At 46.9% G+C, this 16,965-nt stretch overlaps 1 protein-coding gene across 3 annotated transcripts in view; it reads left to right on the forward strand.

Moving 5' to 3' along the window:
• The window catches only part of RCL1 (RNA terminal phosphate cyclase like 1), a 179,846-nt gene that overhangs the window by 57,387 nt on the left and 105,494 nt on the right, over positions 1 to 16,965 (forward strand). The window contains exon 9 of one of the 3 annotated variants that reach the window (XM_003420473.4): positions 502 to 1,110. The exons of the other annotated variants lie outside the window; for them this stretch is intronic. Within the exon in view, the coding sequence (XP_003420521.1) occupies positions 502 to 652 (151 nt within the window). The 3' untranslated portion in view covers positions 653 to 1,110. Of the gene's footprint in view, positions 1 to 501; positions 1,111 to 16,965 lie in introns of those variants that run through there. 3 annotated transcript variants of the gene reach the window in all.

Genomic DNA, 16,965 nt, shown 5'->3' on the forward strand with positions numbered 1-16,965 from the left:
TCTGAGAACAGTGTCTGAACGTAGCGGGTGCTCAGTCAGCATTTGTTGAGTGAATGGAAGGATATCGTTGAGTTTAGAGAACGCAGGGAGAGACTGCTTCATTTCAGTGTTAGCGGTAGTCATTCTGCGTTCTTTTTTTTTTAGCCTCATGGCTCTGTGAATCCTGGAAGTCCACGCTTCTCTCTTTGCTTGGGCCACCCAGAGATTACCGCTGTGTTTCTGTCCATCTCTAACAGCTGCACAGGACTGAATGACTACTTGTCATATACTAATCTCTAACCTTACTATTATTTTAATTTATGTTGCTGTGTGTGTACACTTTTGCAGGCTGTCTAAATCCTCTTTAGAAACTGGGTGGGGTATAAATAAGTACCTTTTGAGTCATTCCTGTTGGTTTGGGAAACTTTTCAAAAGCTTGGGTTTTAGGTGGGTATAGGGGTGGAGGAGAATTTCTTAAAAACATGAATTCCTTTTTCATTTCCCTTTTTTTTCCTTTTGTAGGATAGAGTTTTTGCGACATTTGAAGAGCTTTTTCCAGATTATGTTTAAAATTGAAACCAAGCCGTGTGGTGAAGAGCTCAAGGGTGGGGATAAAGTGCTGATGACCTGTGTGGGCGTTGGCTTCTCCAACCTTAGCAAGACCCTCAAGTGATACTGTCGCAAGATAAGGCCCCCACACCTGCCCACAAAGCCGAAGCTGCCGGGACACCAAAGGGACCAAGGCCAAGTGCATTCATCAGGGACAGGACAGCCTCTTACAGTAGGGACTTCCTTAATCTTCTCTTAAGAAAACCAGAATGCGAAAATACAAGGCATCTTTGTAGCACGTGGTTGTCCGCCGCTTCTCCAGTGGCATTGCTATTCCTCAGGAAGCCTGTCATGATGAGAACGTCCTTGGCTTACCTGGCGGGAGAGTGCGTTTCAGGACGGTCACACCTGCCAGACCAGCATCACAGCTGCATTGCAGTAATGCTTCCTCAGCCCCACATCCCTGCACTTCTGTCTGCGGCCTTTTTCCAGACCTGTGGAGTCTCTCACTGTTCTTCCTGCAAGGACTTCTCTGAGCCTTGCTTTCTGTTGTAGGGATTAAATGAGATAATACGTGTGGAAGCTCTTTGTGAGTAGTGCGATGCTATGCAAATGTCAGAGATGGGTATATTAAGTGCTTTATGCCTTATCTTCTGAGTGGACTGCCATCTTGGGGACCGATACCGCGTCCTGTTTGGTTCATTATGCGTGAGGGGAGGTTGGGGTCAGCAGGCATCCAACTGAAGTTATCGCATGTTTTCTACATGCCAGATGTGTTAGGGATTTTCTTATTTTATTTTTACAATTGCCCTATGATACAGATTTTATTATTTTCAGAAGAAAATGAATTTGAAAAGAATATTTTGCTCCTTTGAATTTTTAAAGAGCTAAGTATGATCGTTCCAGGGTCTGGGGTTTTAAACTACTTGGGAGCTAACAACTAAGATTATCCACTCTTTCATGGATGCTGGCAGAACACATGAGACTCCTAGGTCAGAGACAAAGAACTTTATTACTCACAGTATAGCAAGTGACCTGAGTTTCATGTTGTGTCTGTTCTCTCCCTCTGAAGTCCCACACGGGCAATGTGCAGGAGCCCCAGGTCATGCCACTTACGCAGTAGGCTGACAACACAGCCAAGGAACAAGCAGCCTTGGGGTTGTTCCTCTTTCCTAGTAAAAACAGTGAGTCTGCTCTGTTCCAGGTAGAAACATTGTCTCATCCCTCCAGAGTGCTTGCTGAGAAGGGGCCTGGCTAAAGAATGGCGGAACCTTGCTTTCTTGGCCGACCCAACAAGAACGTGCAGGGACATGCTGGGCTGTGACACATCGCCCCTGCCAGCTGATGGTGTCTGCATTTGCTGTGTGCTAGAGGGGCAGAAGGGGGTAGATCTGACTTTTTTCTATTAGGGTTTCAAATGGTATCCTCTACCTGGGAAGGACTCTTGAAGTAAGGAAAGGTCTTTGCCTTACCAGTCCTTCTTGGTACCCTTTTGTTTTTTAGTGGAAGGGGAACAGAGAAATCTGCTGTGATAACTGGGGGTATGGGAGGATGGGGGGAGGGTAAAGTGCTAATATTTTGAAAGGCCAGGGCATCTTGAACAATGGCACTATGCCAAGAGCTTTACATACCATATTGGTTTTCTATTGCTGCATATAACAAATGACCACAAACTTAGGGACTTAAAACAACACCTGTTTATTATCTCACGGTTCTGTAGATAGAAGTCTAGACAGGTTTGTTGAGTTCGCTGATTAGGGTCTCCTGAGGCTGCAGTCTTGTTAGTGGCCGAGGCTGGCCTCTTTTCTGGAGGGTCCAGGAGAGAATCTGCTTCCAGCTCATTTAGGTTGTTGACAGAACTCAGTTCCTTGAGGTACTTGCACCGAAGTCCCCATTTCCTTGCTGGCTGTCAGCTGGGGGAGACTCAGCTTCTAGAGGCTGCCTGTATTCTTCGTCATATGGCTCTTCCCGTCTGCAAGCCAGCAGCTGTACATTGAGTCCTTCTCATGCTTCAAACCTGACTTCTGCTTCCCGTTGGAGAAAACTCTGCTTTTCAAGCACCCATATTACATTAGCCCCACCCAGATAGCACATCCAGTTGCCATGGGCTTTACTCCAACTCGTGGTGACTCCCAAGTGTGTCAGAGTAGACCTGTGCTCTGTAGGGTTTTCAGTGGCTGATTTTTCTGGAAGCAGATTGCCAGGCCTTTCTTCGAAGAAGCCCCTGGTGGACTCGAACGTTCATCCTTGGATCTAACACGCAGCTGAGCATGTTAACCATTTGCACCACCCGCAGACCCCAGAGAATTTCCCTATGTTAAGGTCAACTGATTAATAACCTTAATTACTTCTGCAAAATCCCTTCCTTAGATTAGTGTTTGAATATCCAGGGGCTGGGAATCTTGGGTGGCTGCCTTAGAGTTCTGCCTACCACCCATACGGCAAACTTAGTGCTGCTGACGTTTGACCCCAGATCTGCCCGTACCAAATCCAGAACTAAGGGGCCACATTGCATATGGACATGTCAAATGCTGTCCTACAGGGGCCTTCTGTCCCTTGGAACAGGCTCTGGACATGGTGCTGTGGCTCAAGTTCAGGTGGTGTGTAGAGTCCAGGCAGTTTATTGGAAGCAGTAGAGGGAACGTGTGCCTGGTCAGCTGCAAACATGGGATGTTGGTGGCTTCCAGCCCTCCATCTGGCACATCTGCTGAAGCTGGAACATCTGACTGGGGTGATGATACCAAAAGGAGGACAACTTTATGGAACAGTCTGCACCAGGCTTCCTGTATTCCCAGGAGAGGCAAGGCCATGCTTTGGGCAGAAGGCATTATGTGCTGGCTGCGGCTATATCTTACTGACCCCTGCCTTCCCTGCCTTGTTCTTAGTTTAGCTTCTGGTTGGTACAGCTACCCCCTAAAATTGTCTGATGAGAGAGACTTCAGCACTTTGGGGCTTAGTTTTTCTGCCTTGGCCTGTCTGCTCCCATCTGCTGACAGGCACAGCGCTCTGGTTCAATAGGATTAGTCACTTTTTTTAGGCAGATACACCTGTGACCTTGTTGGGGAGTCATTGCCTTTACCTTCCTGTCATCTCCCAGGCCTGCTGCTTCTGTCTTTGAGCACCTTTCAGCTGTATTCTGTGCCGACACCAGCCAGCCTCCCTCCATCGTGATTGTTTTACCATACTCATCAGAAGAGTTGATTAAGGGGTGGGAGGAAGCTAGGGCATTGCAACATGACGTGCCAGCATGACATGATGATTGGGAAATAGCAACAGGAACACCCACTGGAATCCCAACTGCCTCCTAGGGCAGCTGCACCTCGTGATTGGTGAAGGATGCCTAATTATAGACCTAAGTGAAAAAACAGAAATACAAGTTGTGCTGTGATGCCTGTCCCCTCGCTGTCACTCCCTACAACAAAAGACTGTGAGAGGGTTATTTCTTACTGAGGGCCTTCAGGTCACGAGGCTCCCAGGTGAGGCCAGTTTTATGGTGATGGAGTATGAGAGCTGATGCTAGAGAAGTAGGCAGAGTTGAGTCGGGGAGAACTGAAGAAATGGATAAAATGGACGGCAGGTGGGGAAACATCAACAAGAAGGGAATTTCCAAAGTTTTGGCAGTGCCCAAGGTGGGGGTAGGATTCACTTGGGTGGGTCGGGGGGGAGGACCAGGGAGGGCTACAAAAATGGAAAATGGGCTTTGGTCAAGGGTATGGGAGTTGCATGTGAGGTTCCATTGATCTTACCTGTTGTACTTCCTTGGAGACCTGTAGATGTCAAAGTGGGTGGTTTGAGCTAGCTGGATGGATGGGAAGACAGTGCCACACGCCATATGCCCAACCTGGCATCTCCAGTGTTCCTCACCTGAGTCCAGGGTGAGCAAGAGTAACTTGGGCTTAGTGAGAGTTTTCGTATTCACAAGCCCCTGTCTCGTGCTTTCAAAGTGACTAATAGTGGGGATATCTGCTGCGCCTGACCCAGGCCGTGGTGTTTTCAGTCACCTCACATGCACATGAAAGCTGAATGTTGAATAAGGAATACTGAAGAAGAATTGACGCCTTTGACTTGTGGTGTTGGTGAAGAATATTGAATATACAATGGACTGCCAGAAGAATGAACAAATCTGTCTTGGAAGAAGTGAGGCCAGAATGCTTGCTCCTTAGAAGCAAGGATGGTGAGGCTGCATCTTACATACTTTGGACATGTTATACAGGAGGGTTCAGTCCCTGGAAAAGGACATCATGCTTGGTAAAGTAGGGGGTCAGGGAAAGACTGGACGGATCTATGAAAACATTTGCAGGAAAACTGGGGAGTCAGGTGGGGAAAACTGGCTCCAAATTATGCAAAGAAAAGAGCAAAAATAACTAAATAGCTACTAATGAGACTTTTTGCAGTCTAATTGCTAAAATACTGAGAACGATGTAGGTGAGAGTTTCATACCCAGGAGGATTTCCACGCACACACAAGATTGCCAAGGAGCCCTAGCGAATCATAAATGAGTTATAGGTTGCCAAGTAATTTCAAAGGTAAAATTATAAAAAAAGCCTTTCAGAAATTAGGCTATGGTTGCATTTTGATATGTCTGGTTAGATACGCTGTCATAGGAGACTAGGAAGTAAAACCACTCTAAGCGCCCCCCCCATCTCGCTGGTTCAGCTCCTCAGTTTTAAGGGCTCAGCAGTGCCTTGGGGAGGCCCCACTCCACACTACACCCCCTTAAGTGTTCTTAGGGACCCTGTCCCCCCTCTGAGCACTCGCCACAATGGTGGTGGTTTAATTCTCCTTCCTGTTAACCTATAATGGGAGGGGCTGTGTCCTTTTTTTAATTTTTATTGTGCTTTAAGTGAAAGTTTATAAATCAAGTCAGTCTCTCATACAAAAATTTATATACATCTTGCTTTGTACTCCTAATTGCTCACCCCCTAATGAGACAGCACACTACTTCCCTCCACTCTTTCATGTCCATTCATCCAGCTTCTGGACCGCCTCTGCCCTCTCATCTCCCCTTCAGACAGGAGATGCCAGCATAGTCTCATGTGCCTACTTGATCCAAGAAGCTCATTCTTCCCCAGTATCATTTTCTATCCCTTTGTCCAGTCCAATCCCTGTCTGAAGAGTTGGCTTTGGGAATGGTTCCTGTCTTGGGCTAACAGAAGGTCTGGGGACCATGACCACTGCAGTGCTCCCAGTCTCAGACCATTAAGTCTGGTCTTTTTACGAGAATTTGGGGTCTGCATCCCACTGCTCTCCTGCTCCCTCAGGGGTTCTCTGTTGTGTTCCCTATCAGGGCAGTCACGGGTTGTAGCTGGGCACCATCTAGTTCTGGTCTCAGGCTGATGTAGTCTCTGGTTTATGTGGCCCTTTCTGTCTCTGGGGTGGGGCTGTGTCCTTTAAAGTTTTCATATAACTTACCATTTTAAAAGTTTTTGGGAAAGCCTTTATATTTTTAAAATTAATAGAAAATTTAATTGAATTAATTAAAGATTAATGAAAACAATCTAATCATTTATGAGGAGAGCTGGTGTTTTGGTTTCTTGGGTTCTGGTGGAACATTGTGGAAATAACAGGCTTAGGCGTTAGACCAAGGAACCCTGGTTGCACAGTGGTTAAGTGCTTGGCTGCTAACTGAAAGGTTGGCGGTTCAAACCCAACCCGCTGCTCCATGGGAGAAAGACCTGGAGATTTGCTCTCTTAAAGATTACAGCCTAGGAAACCCTATGGGGCAGTTCTACGCTGTCACATGAGGTCATTAACAGTTGGAGTTGACTCCACGGCACCCAACAACAGCAACAAGAATTAGACCTGTGTTTGAATGCTGGCCATGTCAGTAGATCCATGGCATTGGGTAGGTTCTCCACCCCTCTGACCCTTGATTTCGTCAGCTATAAAGTGAAAACAACTACATCACACTTGCCCTGGAGGCTTTGTTAAACATAATGCAAAACCAAAAAACACCCGTTGCCATCGAGTTGATTCCAACTCAAAGTGACCTTATAGGACAGAATAGAACTGCCCCATAGAGTTTCCAAGGAGCACCTTGTGGATTCAAGTGGCCTGGTGGATTTGAACTGCCGACCTTATGGTTAGCAGCTGTAGCTCTTAACCACTGTGCCACCAGCGCCCCATTAAACATAATGGGTGTGCAACAAATGATTAGGGTTCATTTCGTTCATTCAGTCTGGTGAAGATCGCAGGTAGCCATCCGCCTACCAGGTTAATGTCAACATTAGTCACAGGTTCTGTCTTTAGATCTGGTACTTGGATGTGCTTCAGCTGCAGAGCCAGAGACAAGGTGTGGCGCCTGCAGGTGGGTTGAGGTCCCACTGCCCCGTGACAAATGGTACAGAGTCCAAAAGGGGGCCCACAAGCATGTTGGTGACGTGCTCCATGTTCCAAGAGGGAGTGCCTGATCCAGACAGTCCAGGTGCAGTGACAAGGTGGTCAGACCTCAGGTAATGCCTCAAGCTACTCCGTACAGCAAACCAAACACAGCAGAAAAGCGCTGAGAAAAAGTAAGAACCTCTGGTTGCCAGTTCTGAAATTCTGTGTCGATCGTCTTTTCCCATAGCCAGTTCACGTCTGGTGTGGCTAATAGAAAAAGTCAGATAAGCCTAGGGGTCCAGCGTTGAGCCTCCCACCTAAGGCCCAAGCTTGAGAAAGTCACTCAACTTTTTGAGCTTCAGTTTCCTCATTGGGACGCAAGCACACACTGTTGTTGTTAGGTGCTGTGGGATCGGTTCTGACTTGGCGACCCAAGGGTGTCAGTTCTTCACTCTTCCTTATTCATTGTCCAGCTTTCACATGCAAATGGTTGTTTGCAGCTGTTTTCCTCCTTTTGAGTCGTGCCACATCAGCAGATGAAGGTTCCAAAAGCTTGACTTGGCCCACCTCGTTAAGGCCGACTCTGCTTTGAGGAGGCAGCTCTTCCCCAGTCATCTTTTGAGTGCCTTCCAACCTGAGCGGCCCACCTTCCAGCACTGTGTCAGATGATCTGCTATTCGTAAGGTTTTCACTGGCTCATTTATTTCGGAAGTAGACCACCAGGTCCTTCTTTCTGGTCTGTCTTAGTCTGAAAGCTCAGCTGAAACCTGTCTGCCAGGGTGACCCTGCTGGTATTTGAATACCAGTGGCATAGTTTCCAGCATCACAGCAACACACAAGCCCCCAAAGTACAACAGACAGACAGATGCGTGGGGGTAGCATACACTAGGCCTTCAAAGACTGCAAGAATGTCTTGACTGATGGTAGTACTAGGGAAAGACCAGGTTTCTTGACAGATATTACGGTGGATATGGAAGTCAGTTTATCTTGGGTAAGTCCTATGGCTTTGTATTGGGTAGGACTCAGTTGCAACTGAGAACTTCAAGAAATTGACTTAAGCGAGAGAATATGTTGGCTCAAGAAACTAAGGAGTCCTATGTATATTTGGCTTCAGGTATATATTTGGATCCAGGACTTCCAACAACGTCAGTAGAACTCAACTCCCTCCCATTTCTGTTGACTTCCTTCTCCAGCAGACATTCCCTTTAATATCCTATTCTCTCAGCAACCCTAGTGGACAGAGAGTCTCTCCACCCAATACTTTATAAAAAATAAAACATTCCCCAGTGTTGCATCTCTGTACTGACTCCGGAATGCTTGGGTTGACCAGATCTGTGTCCTGTTCTCATCCGTGGAACCTGGGGATAGAGTCATAGTGATGTCAGCCTCGCCCAAATTGTGTGGACCAAGAGGGAGGGAAGAGGTGATTCCCAAAGGGAAATATGACAGCTTTTACAGAAGAGAATGGATGCTGGGCAGGCAGAAAGACCAGTTGTCCACCCTAGGCTGCATTGCTAATTCCTTGAATATTCTCAAAGGCATGTCCGATGATATGGCCTGCCCCCCGCCATCTTTCTCCATATAGAATCTTCCAGCATTATGGTATAGAACTGGGTAGACAAGGATGAATTTAGTTCAACAAACGATGTCTGACAAAGGCGAACTCATGAGTTCCGAAGGCCAAACATGGACACTTAGCAAAGCTTCACCAGTTTAAGCAGTGATATTCTTGGGCTCGAAAGAGGAGCAACACTCAGGAGGACAAGACAGGGTGTGAGAGTGGCACTGGGTGCTGGGCTGGGGGGAGGAGTGGGGTCCTGCCTGGAGTGAAGAGGGAACACCTCATGCGAGGGTCAGTGGTACCCCTCCCCGACCCCCGCCTTGTGGCTCTGCCCTTCCCTACCTCGGCAAAGACTCAGGAGTCAGGGAAGATCTAGACTTCTTGTCCTTATCTCCGGGAATAAGCGGTTGCCTTCTAGTTGACTCTGCCTCGTGACAGCCCCCTGTGTGTCACAGTGGAATGTGATCCACAGGATTTTCAGTGGCTGATCTTTCATAAGTAGATCACCAGGCCTTTCTTCCGAGGCACTGTGGGGGACTCAAACCTCCAGCCTTGCAGTTAGCAGCAGAGTGCACTAACCATTTGCACACCCAGGGAATCCTTTTCAAATTGACTTAACCACGGAACTCTCTTCTCCCTCACAGTCCCTCCCTGCAGAAAAAAGAAGCATCTCTTAACATCATGTAAATCTTATTCTGCAGATAATACTTGGGGTGTCTGATCTAGTAGGGACTTTTTTTTAGAAAAGATAAGTTGTTGCTTTTTTTTTTTTTTCTAAATTTTATTTATTTTGTTGTTGAGAATATACACAGCAAAATGTACACCAATTCAGTTGTTTCTACATGTACAATTCAGTGACACTGATGATATTCTTTGAGTTGTGCAACATTCTCTCCCTGATTTTCCGAGCTGTTCCTCCCTCATTGACATAAGCGCACTGCCCCTTAAGTTTGCTGTCTAATCTTTCAAGTTGCCGTTGTCAGTTTGATCCCATATAGATAGTTCTAAAAAGAGCGTAATGCTCAAATCAGGCCTTTTTTTACTAGTTAAGCGAAACTGTTGTTTGGTTTTAAGGTGACTTCAGGGGTATTTTTGGTTTAAGGTTTAAAGATTATCTCAGAGGTTCATCCATCCTCCATGGCTCCAGAAAGTCTAGAGTTCCTGAGAATGTGAAATTCTGTTCTGCATTTTCCCCCTTTGACCAGGATTCTTCTGTGGACTCTTTGATCAAAATCTTCAGTAATGGTAGCTGGGCACCATCCAGTTCTTCCGGTCCCGTGGCAGACAAGGCAGTTGTTCATGGAGGCAATTAGCCACACATTCGGTATCCTCCCCCTGTTCCTGACTCTCCTTCTTCACCTGTTGTACCAGATGAATAGAGAACAGTTGTGGTGCCTTGGATGGCCACTTGTAAGCTTTTACGACCTCAGGCACTATACAACAAACTAGGAGGTAGAACAGAAGTACTAAACATGTTATTAGGCCAATTAAATGGGGTGTCCGATGCAACCATGACCCTGAACCTCCAAATCAAGGAACCAAATCCCATGAGGTGTTTGGTTGTGCACAAGCAGACTCAGCAGCTACTCTTTTTTTTTTTTTTTGTCATTGTAGTAAATGTATCACACAGTTCCTCTTTTTACAGGTGTACAGCTTATTGACAGCAGTTACAATAATTGGCTCTGCAACTTTCCCCTTAATCAGTGTGATTTTCCATCACCGTTAACCCTCTTTTCCCCCCAATAACCACTAATAAACTTTGGCCTCTGTACAGTTGCCTTTTCTTGTTTTTTTATACAAGTGAGGTTGTATGATATTTGTCCTTTTGTGATTGGCTTATTTCACTCAGCATAACGTCTTCCAGCTCCATCCATACTGTACCGTGTGTCAAGATTTCGTTCCTCCTACTGGCTGAGTGGTATTCCATTGTATGTATGTACCACATTTTGCTATCCATTCATCTGTCAATGGCCAATTAGGTTGTCCCCACCTTTTAGCTGTTGTGAATAGTGCTGTAATGCATATTCGTTCACAGGTCTTTGAGTCAGTACTTTGAAGTCTTCTGGGTATATACCTAGGAGTGGAATTGCTAGGTCATACGGTAGTTGTATTTGTAGTTTTTTGAGGAACCTTTGCACTGTTTTCCACAGTAGCTGTACCATTTTGTATTCTACCAGAAACAGGTAAGGGGTCCAGTTTCCCCACATCCTCACCAACATTTGTTATTTTCTGCTTATTTTATCTTAGCCATCCTAAAAAATAAAAACAAAACAAACCTGTTATTGTCGAGTTGACTCCAACCCATAGCAGCTCTATAGAACAGAATAGAACTGCCCCATAGGGTTTCCAAGGAGCAGCTGGTGGATTCAAACTACCGACCTTTTGGTTAACAGCTGTATCACTTAACCACTGCACCACCAGGGCTCCTGACCATCCTAGTGGGAATGAAATGGTATGTCATTGTGGTTTTGATTTGCATCTCTCTGATGGCTAATGATGATAAGTGTCTTTTCATGTGTTTGGTGGCCATTTGAATGTCCTTTTTGGTAAAATGGTTACCCAAGTCCTTTGTCCATTTTATAATTGGGTTAAGCTCTTGCTTTCTTGGTTGAGGTATCTGTGAAAGGCAGATGGCTCAGGTCTAACCTTTGCTCCCAGCCCTACAGCGTTGCCTACCCACACACCTGAGCTTCATATCCATGGCCACCTGTCCTACCCAGCCCCATATCATCTTCCCTTCTTATATGAGCTTCTAGGAATTAGAGAGATCAGGTATGTAGATAAAGTGGGTTTTTTTTTTTTTTTTAAGTCATGTGATAATTATAATACCCCCAGTTTCTGCAGAGTTATGCCAGCTGTTTCTTTCTGGGTGCAGAGCCTCGACACGGCAGGAGGCCCACTTTAGGTGCTCAGGAAGAAGAGGTGGAAGATGTGTCTAGAAATTCTATGGACTGAAGGTCCAGGAAGGTTGCCAGAGCCTTGTAGGGGTTCACAGGCTTGAAGAGGGGTGGGCACTCAGCCTGTGTCTTAGTCATGGCTCAGGGAGAAACCCTTAGGGAGATGACACCATGAAGAAATGGAAGGCTTCTTGCAGGTTTGCGGCAGACCATGCTCTTAGGCCAGGCCTGAGCCCCAAGCACACCTGGATCTTAAGAATGGTCTGCCTGCAGTTCTCACGAAGAGGCAAAGAGCCTGTCCTCAGGGCAGTGGCCCCAGTTGCTGGGAATGCGGAGGGGTTGGGCTTTTTAAAAGGGACTCCTGCGGTTAGAACAAGCCCCTGCCTTGAACTACTTTCAGCCCTGCTCCTCGGCTGATGGGCTGTCCAACAAACAGACTCTGTGAGTGTCTGCTTATCTTAGTACAATGTACGTGGGTGCTTTTCAAAACTGCTGGTTGGTCCTGCAGGTCAAGGGTAAACCTCTGCCGATCCTGAAAACCTGAGTGCGTGCTATTTGCAGTCCTGAGTTTTGCCTTTTGGGAGTTCGGAAGGCGAAATAGCAGCAAAGGTTTAATTTGAGTCCGGATGTGACCCAGGTTAGGAAATAACTAAGGGGATTTGAACTCCCTGCCCACCGACTTGGGAGGAAGACGAGGGCCAGAGGAAGTGAAAAAAACCTCGGATCAGAGGAAGTGTGGCTGGGATCTGTGTTAACACCGCTGAGAAGACATCTTTGGCAGAAGCAGGGGAGGCCTACCAGAAGAATTGGCGTGGGCCAGTTACTCCAGTCCTTCAGGGGCTTCCCTCCTTGTCCTATCTGTCAGCCCCCAATCCCACGCCGAGGCACCTCAGAGGAAAGGCCTGGTGATCCACTTCCGAAGGGTCACAGTCTTCAAAATGCTTTATTGTTGTAGTTCTGGAGCCCTGTTGGCATAGTGGTTAAGAGCTCGGATGCTAACCAAAAGGTCAGCAGTTCGAATTCACCAGCCGCTAACTGGAAACCCTATGGGGGAGAGCAGTTCTACTCTGTCTTATAGGGTCGCTATGAGCCAGAATCTATTCGATGGCAATGGGTTTTTGAGTTTGATAGTCTCTCATTGGTTACTTATCTCGGCCATATGATTATTCTGGAAGGCTCCGGAAGGTTTTAATTTCTTGGTACAAACTCTGACCATCTACTTTTGGGGAGGAGGGTACGGGAAGGAGAGGAAGTGGGGAGACTGGAGGTCAGCTCAGTTCTTGAGCCATTCTCAGTCCTCATTCAAAGAGGGGAAGTTCCATTTGGAGTCACTGATCTCCTGATACTAAAATGTTGTACAAGCTGAGTCTCCCCACCTCAGGGTAAGGTGCTGCTCTCTTCCCTCAGGATGTTTTCCTCCGCAAAGCAGCAGTCTTCCAAGGTGGCAGTGTTCTGATTGGCAGAGGGTAGTGACTCACAAAGAAGTATTTTATGGCTTTCAAACCACTTCCCCGAACATCGTCTCATTTCATCCTCACAGACGCATACATTCAGCCTTAAAGAAGCTATGAGGCTTTCCCAGGGTCGCAGGATTAGCTGGGAAGCTGAAACACGAACACAAGGCTTTGGTTTCACTAACTCTGAACCATGACAGATGAGTGTTCCTAGCAGGTCACACCTTAGTGCCCTTTCAAACAGGTATTCTTTGAAGTGTTTTTTCAGTGTCACTTTAGAGAGGAGAGGATGAACACTCCGTGAGGGTAGGGTAGAAGAGCAGGGTGTAGAGGCAGCGCCCTAATTTCCTGCGTCTTCTTGACAAAACCAAAGCCCTGCAGTTAACCAGGGCCACATTGGTGATCATCTTTTGTTAACCAAACATTCCCCGTGGAAGTTACGGTAAACCCTGTGAAATGCAGAGTCTGTGTAAGGTGGAAACCTGTCAGAGAATGAAAACTCAAATAGTTTTCACTAATAGAGAACAATAGAAAAGTGTTAAGACCACACCCTGTTAAAGGCGGAAGACTTGCGAGACCTGGAAAAACAGGGCAGTCCCGGCAAGTTTCAGCTGTCACAGGTTTCGCTGTCTATTAGTCAAGATTTTTTTTCTTCAGTGTACGTGACTGGAACACAACTCAGACAGGCGTAAGCAAAAATGGGGATATACTGACTCATTTAAGTGCTTCAGGCATAGTTGGGTCAAGCTGATGTGTATGGTGTGATTCTGTCCCATAGTACCTCATGTTCCCCACACCCAGATTCCAGAGAGTTCCAAAGCTGAGGGTCAGGGGCCCTGTGGTGAGTGGAGAGGCGGGTCATGGCTGGGCAGGGCCCTGCGTTGTGGGGTAAGGTGAGGAAGGAGAGGAGGCTGCTGGTTACTGATGTGGCTGGGCAAGGCTGGGGGGTCCTCGATTTGGACTGAGAAGCCTCACCCAGACTCACTTGTTGCTTGTGGGATCTTGGTCACCAACACTCGTCTGAGCTAAAGGACCAGCACAGTTTGATCCACCCATTAGTGCTGACCTCACTTGACCATTAAATCAATAAATATCCATTTAGTGGAGCGGTTGCTGGGAAACTAAGGGGTATCAGGGATCTGACATCTCCTTGAGGAGACTGTGTGACTTGGTTTGGTTTTCTAAAGCCACAGGTTGCTCCTTGGTTCCTGTCAGGGATTGAATTGTGTCCCCCCAAAATATGTGTCAACTTGGCTAGGCCATGATTCCCAGTATTGTGTAATTGTTCCACCATTTTGTCATCTGATGTGATTTTCCCATGCGTTGTAAATCCTATCTCTGTGATGTTAATGAGGCAGGATTAGAGGTAGCTATGTTAATGCGGCAGGTTTCAATCTACAAGATTAGATTGTATCTTTAGCCAATCTCTTTTGAGATATAAAGGAGAGAAGCTAGCAGAAAGACGTGGAGACCTCCTACCATCAAGAAACAAGAGCCAGGAGAATAGTAGGTCCTTTGTTTTTTTTTTTTTTTTTCTGGGCCCAGGGTCCCTGCTCTGAGAAGGTCCTGGACTGGGAAAGATTGATCACCAGGACCTTCCTCCAGACCCGACAGAGAGAGAAAGCCTTCCCCTGGAACTGGTACCCTGAATTCGGACTTCCAGCCTCCTAAAGTGTGAGAGAATAAGTTTCTCTTTGGTAAAGCCGCCCACTTATGGTACTTCTGATATAGCAGCACTAGATGACTACGACAAGGCCCTTTATGTTACTCCTTTCAGTAGGAAAGTGAATCCATAGCCCTCACCCTGTCAGGAGCCTTGAACGTGCCCTCAGCAACTGCTCCTTGCTCCACAGTTGGCTGGAGGGCCAGTAGCTGGCAGGAGCTCCTCCCAACAGGTAGAGCCAGAGTTGGTAAATGAGGGAGGAGTTCTTTTCAGAAGAAAAACGCTAAAAGAAGAATTCTTGAGTAATTGTAGCTCATTTTCTGAATCTCTCGCAACTCGCGGAGGCACCGTTCCCAGCTGCACTGTGTCCCGCTCAGACCGTGTGCCCTTCATTCTGTCCTGATGGTATGCCAAGTCATTTCTATCTTCATTTAGTTTGCTGAAGGAGCCCTGGTGGCAAAATCTGTTTAAGCACGTGGCTGCCAACTGAAATGTCAGTGGTTCGAACCCACCAGCAGCTGCACAGGAGAAAGACCTGGCAATATTTTTCCATAAAGATTAAAACAAAACAAAAACCCATTGCTGTCAAGTTGATTCTGACTCATACCGACACTATAGGACAGAGTAGAACTGCCCCACGGGATTTCCAATTTTAATCTTTATGGAAGCAGACTGCCACATCTTTCTCCCTCAGAACAGCTGGTGGATTCAAACCACCAACATTTTGGTTAGCAACTGAGCACTTAATGCTATACCACCATGGCTCCTTCTGTAAGATTATAGCCTAGGAAACCCTGTGAGGCAGTTCTTCCCTATCTACTCTGTCATGTAGGGTCAATACAAGTCAGAATTGACTCAACGGCACTCAACAACTAGTTTACTGAGGAGAACAGTCGGCCAAGCTGGGGTCTTCTCTTCTGTGTGTCTCCTTTAGGGACAGAGATGCTTCACTTTCTCTCCAGCCTTCCCCTCCCCTCCCTTTCCTCCGGGCTGGCCATCCCAGAGGTCATGGTGGGGGTCATGGCGGCGGCGACGAGGGCGGGGCAGAACTGGATGTTGCGGAAAGAGATGGGCAACTTCATGTTTTCCAGTATAGCTGCCGCACATACTGCCCAGACACAGGCTGGGGACAGGGTCTTGAATGCCAGCTGTTGGGTGCCCGCCTTGCCACTGACTGCCAACCACATGGTTCTCCTTGCCTCCATCCTCCTGCCTCACAATCGGCCATGAGCGCCATCTTTTCAGGTGTCTGCGAGTCCTTTGGAAACGGGGCTCTGTGCTCAGTTCCACTGGTGTTGACCATGGGCCACCCTGTCAGCATGTCCATCTAGGCCTCTATTTTCCTTAGAGTGGCAGGAAAACAAATTGTGAAACAGGCGGAACGGGGTCAGGAGGTGATAGCTGTTCTGACCTAAAGCATTTACAGCCTGATGGGGCCAGCGAGTGTAGTCCCTTCTGTACCTGAGCCACCAACCAAACAGCTCTTCATGCTTTGGGGATGAAACCATAACTTACACCAACTAGACTTGGATGGAGTGATGGGGGTGACTTGGAAGCTCCCGTCGGAAGATGGGTTCTGCTCTTTCTACCCAGAAAGTTGTCTAAGCTCATGCAGCTTCACAAAGTGTTTGTATATATTCTTATGTTAGTATTTGGGTGGCAAGTGTTAGAAATTGACTTATATCAGTCAAGACTCTTTGGTTTGCAAGGGATGAAACCCAATTCCACAGAGAAATAATAAAAGAGATTTATTGGCTTGCACACTGGAAAATCTAAGAATGGATCTGGCTTCAGGCAGGGTGGAATTCAAGGCTCAAATGTTGTCCTCAGTGGGCTGTTCCCTCTCTGTCCACCTCTTGGGCTGGCTTTGCTTTGTCTCTGCTTGGTCGTTGCAGACACAGGGTCTCTTCATAGAGACGGTGAAGCAGAGGCTGGCAGTACCAGACTCCTGTCATCTCAGTCTACCCCAGCAGAAAGAACTCCTCTTTCCAACTCCCCACCTCAATCCTAGGGGAGACTGTGATGGACCTTGCTTGGGTCATATGTCTACATAAATGAGTCACTGTGGCCAGGGGGACGTGGTGCCCTGCTTGGCTAGCCTGGATGGTGAGCTCTTCTTTGGGGAGAACATCTGTGATGGGCTGCCCTAGTAGGACCACAGGGAAATTGGGGCAAGAGCTCCCCAGGGAAACCGAAAGAAGGGGGTGAGAAAGCAGGTTGTTCAACAAACATTGTAGCTACTACAATCCACTATTTGATGGAAGGTAGCTTAAAGAAAAAATGGGGGAGAGTTATAAGCGTATAGGGACCTCCTTTCTAAAGGGCTGAGACGGTGGAATATCCCCAGTATATAGCACAATGCCAGGAACGTGCTAGGTGAATATTTGTTGGAAAAATAAAAAAGAATGAAAAGTAAGAGAACAACAAGAAAAAGAACCTCTACCTTCGCCTAAGAGAAAATTGTTTCTTGTTCTTCTGAATTCTAGATTAGAGAAAAAGCTTCTGAGAAATCATTTTTGGAGAAAGGTTCCAGAATTTTTA

The sequence above is a fragment of the Loxodonta africana genome, chromosome 9 (assembly GCF_030014295.1).
Source record: "Loxodonta africana isolate mLoxAfr1 chromosome 9, mLoxAfr1.hap2, whole genome shotgun sequence".
Lineage (NCBI taxonomy): Eukaryota > Metazoa > Chordata > Mammalia > Proboscidea > Elephantidae > Loxodonta > Loxodonta africana.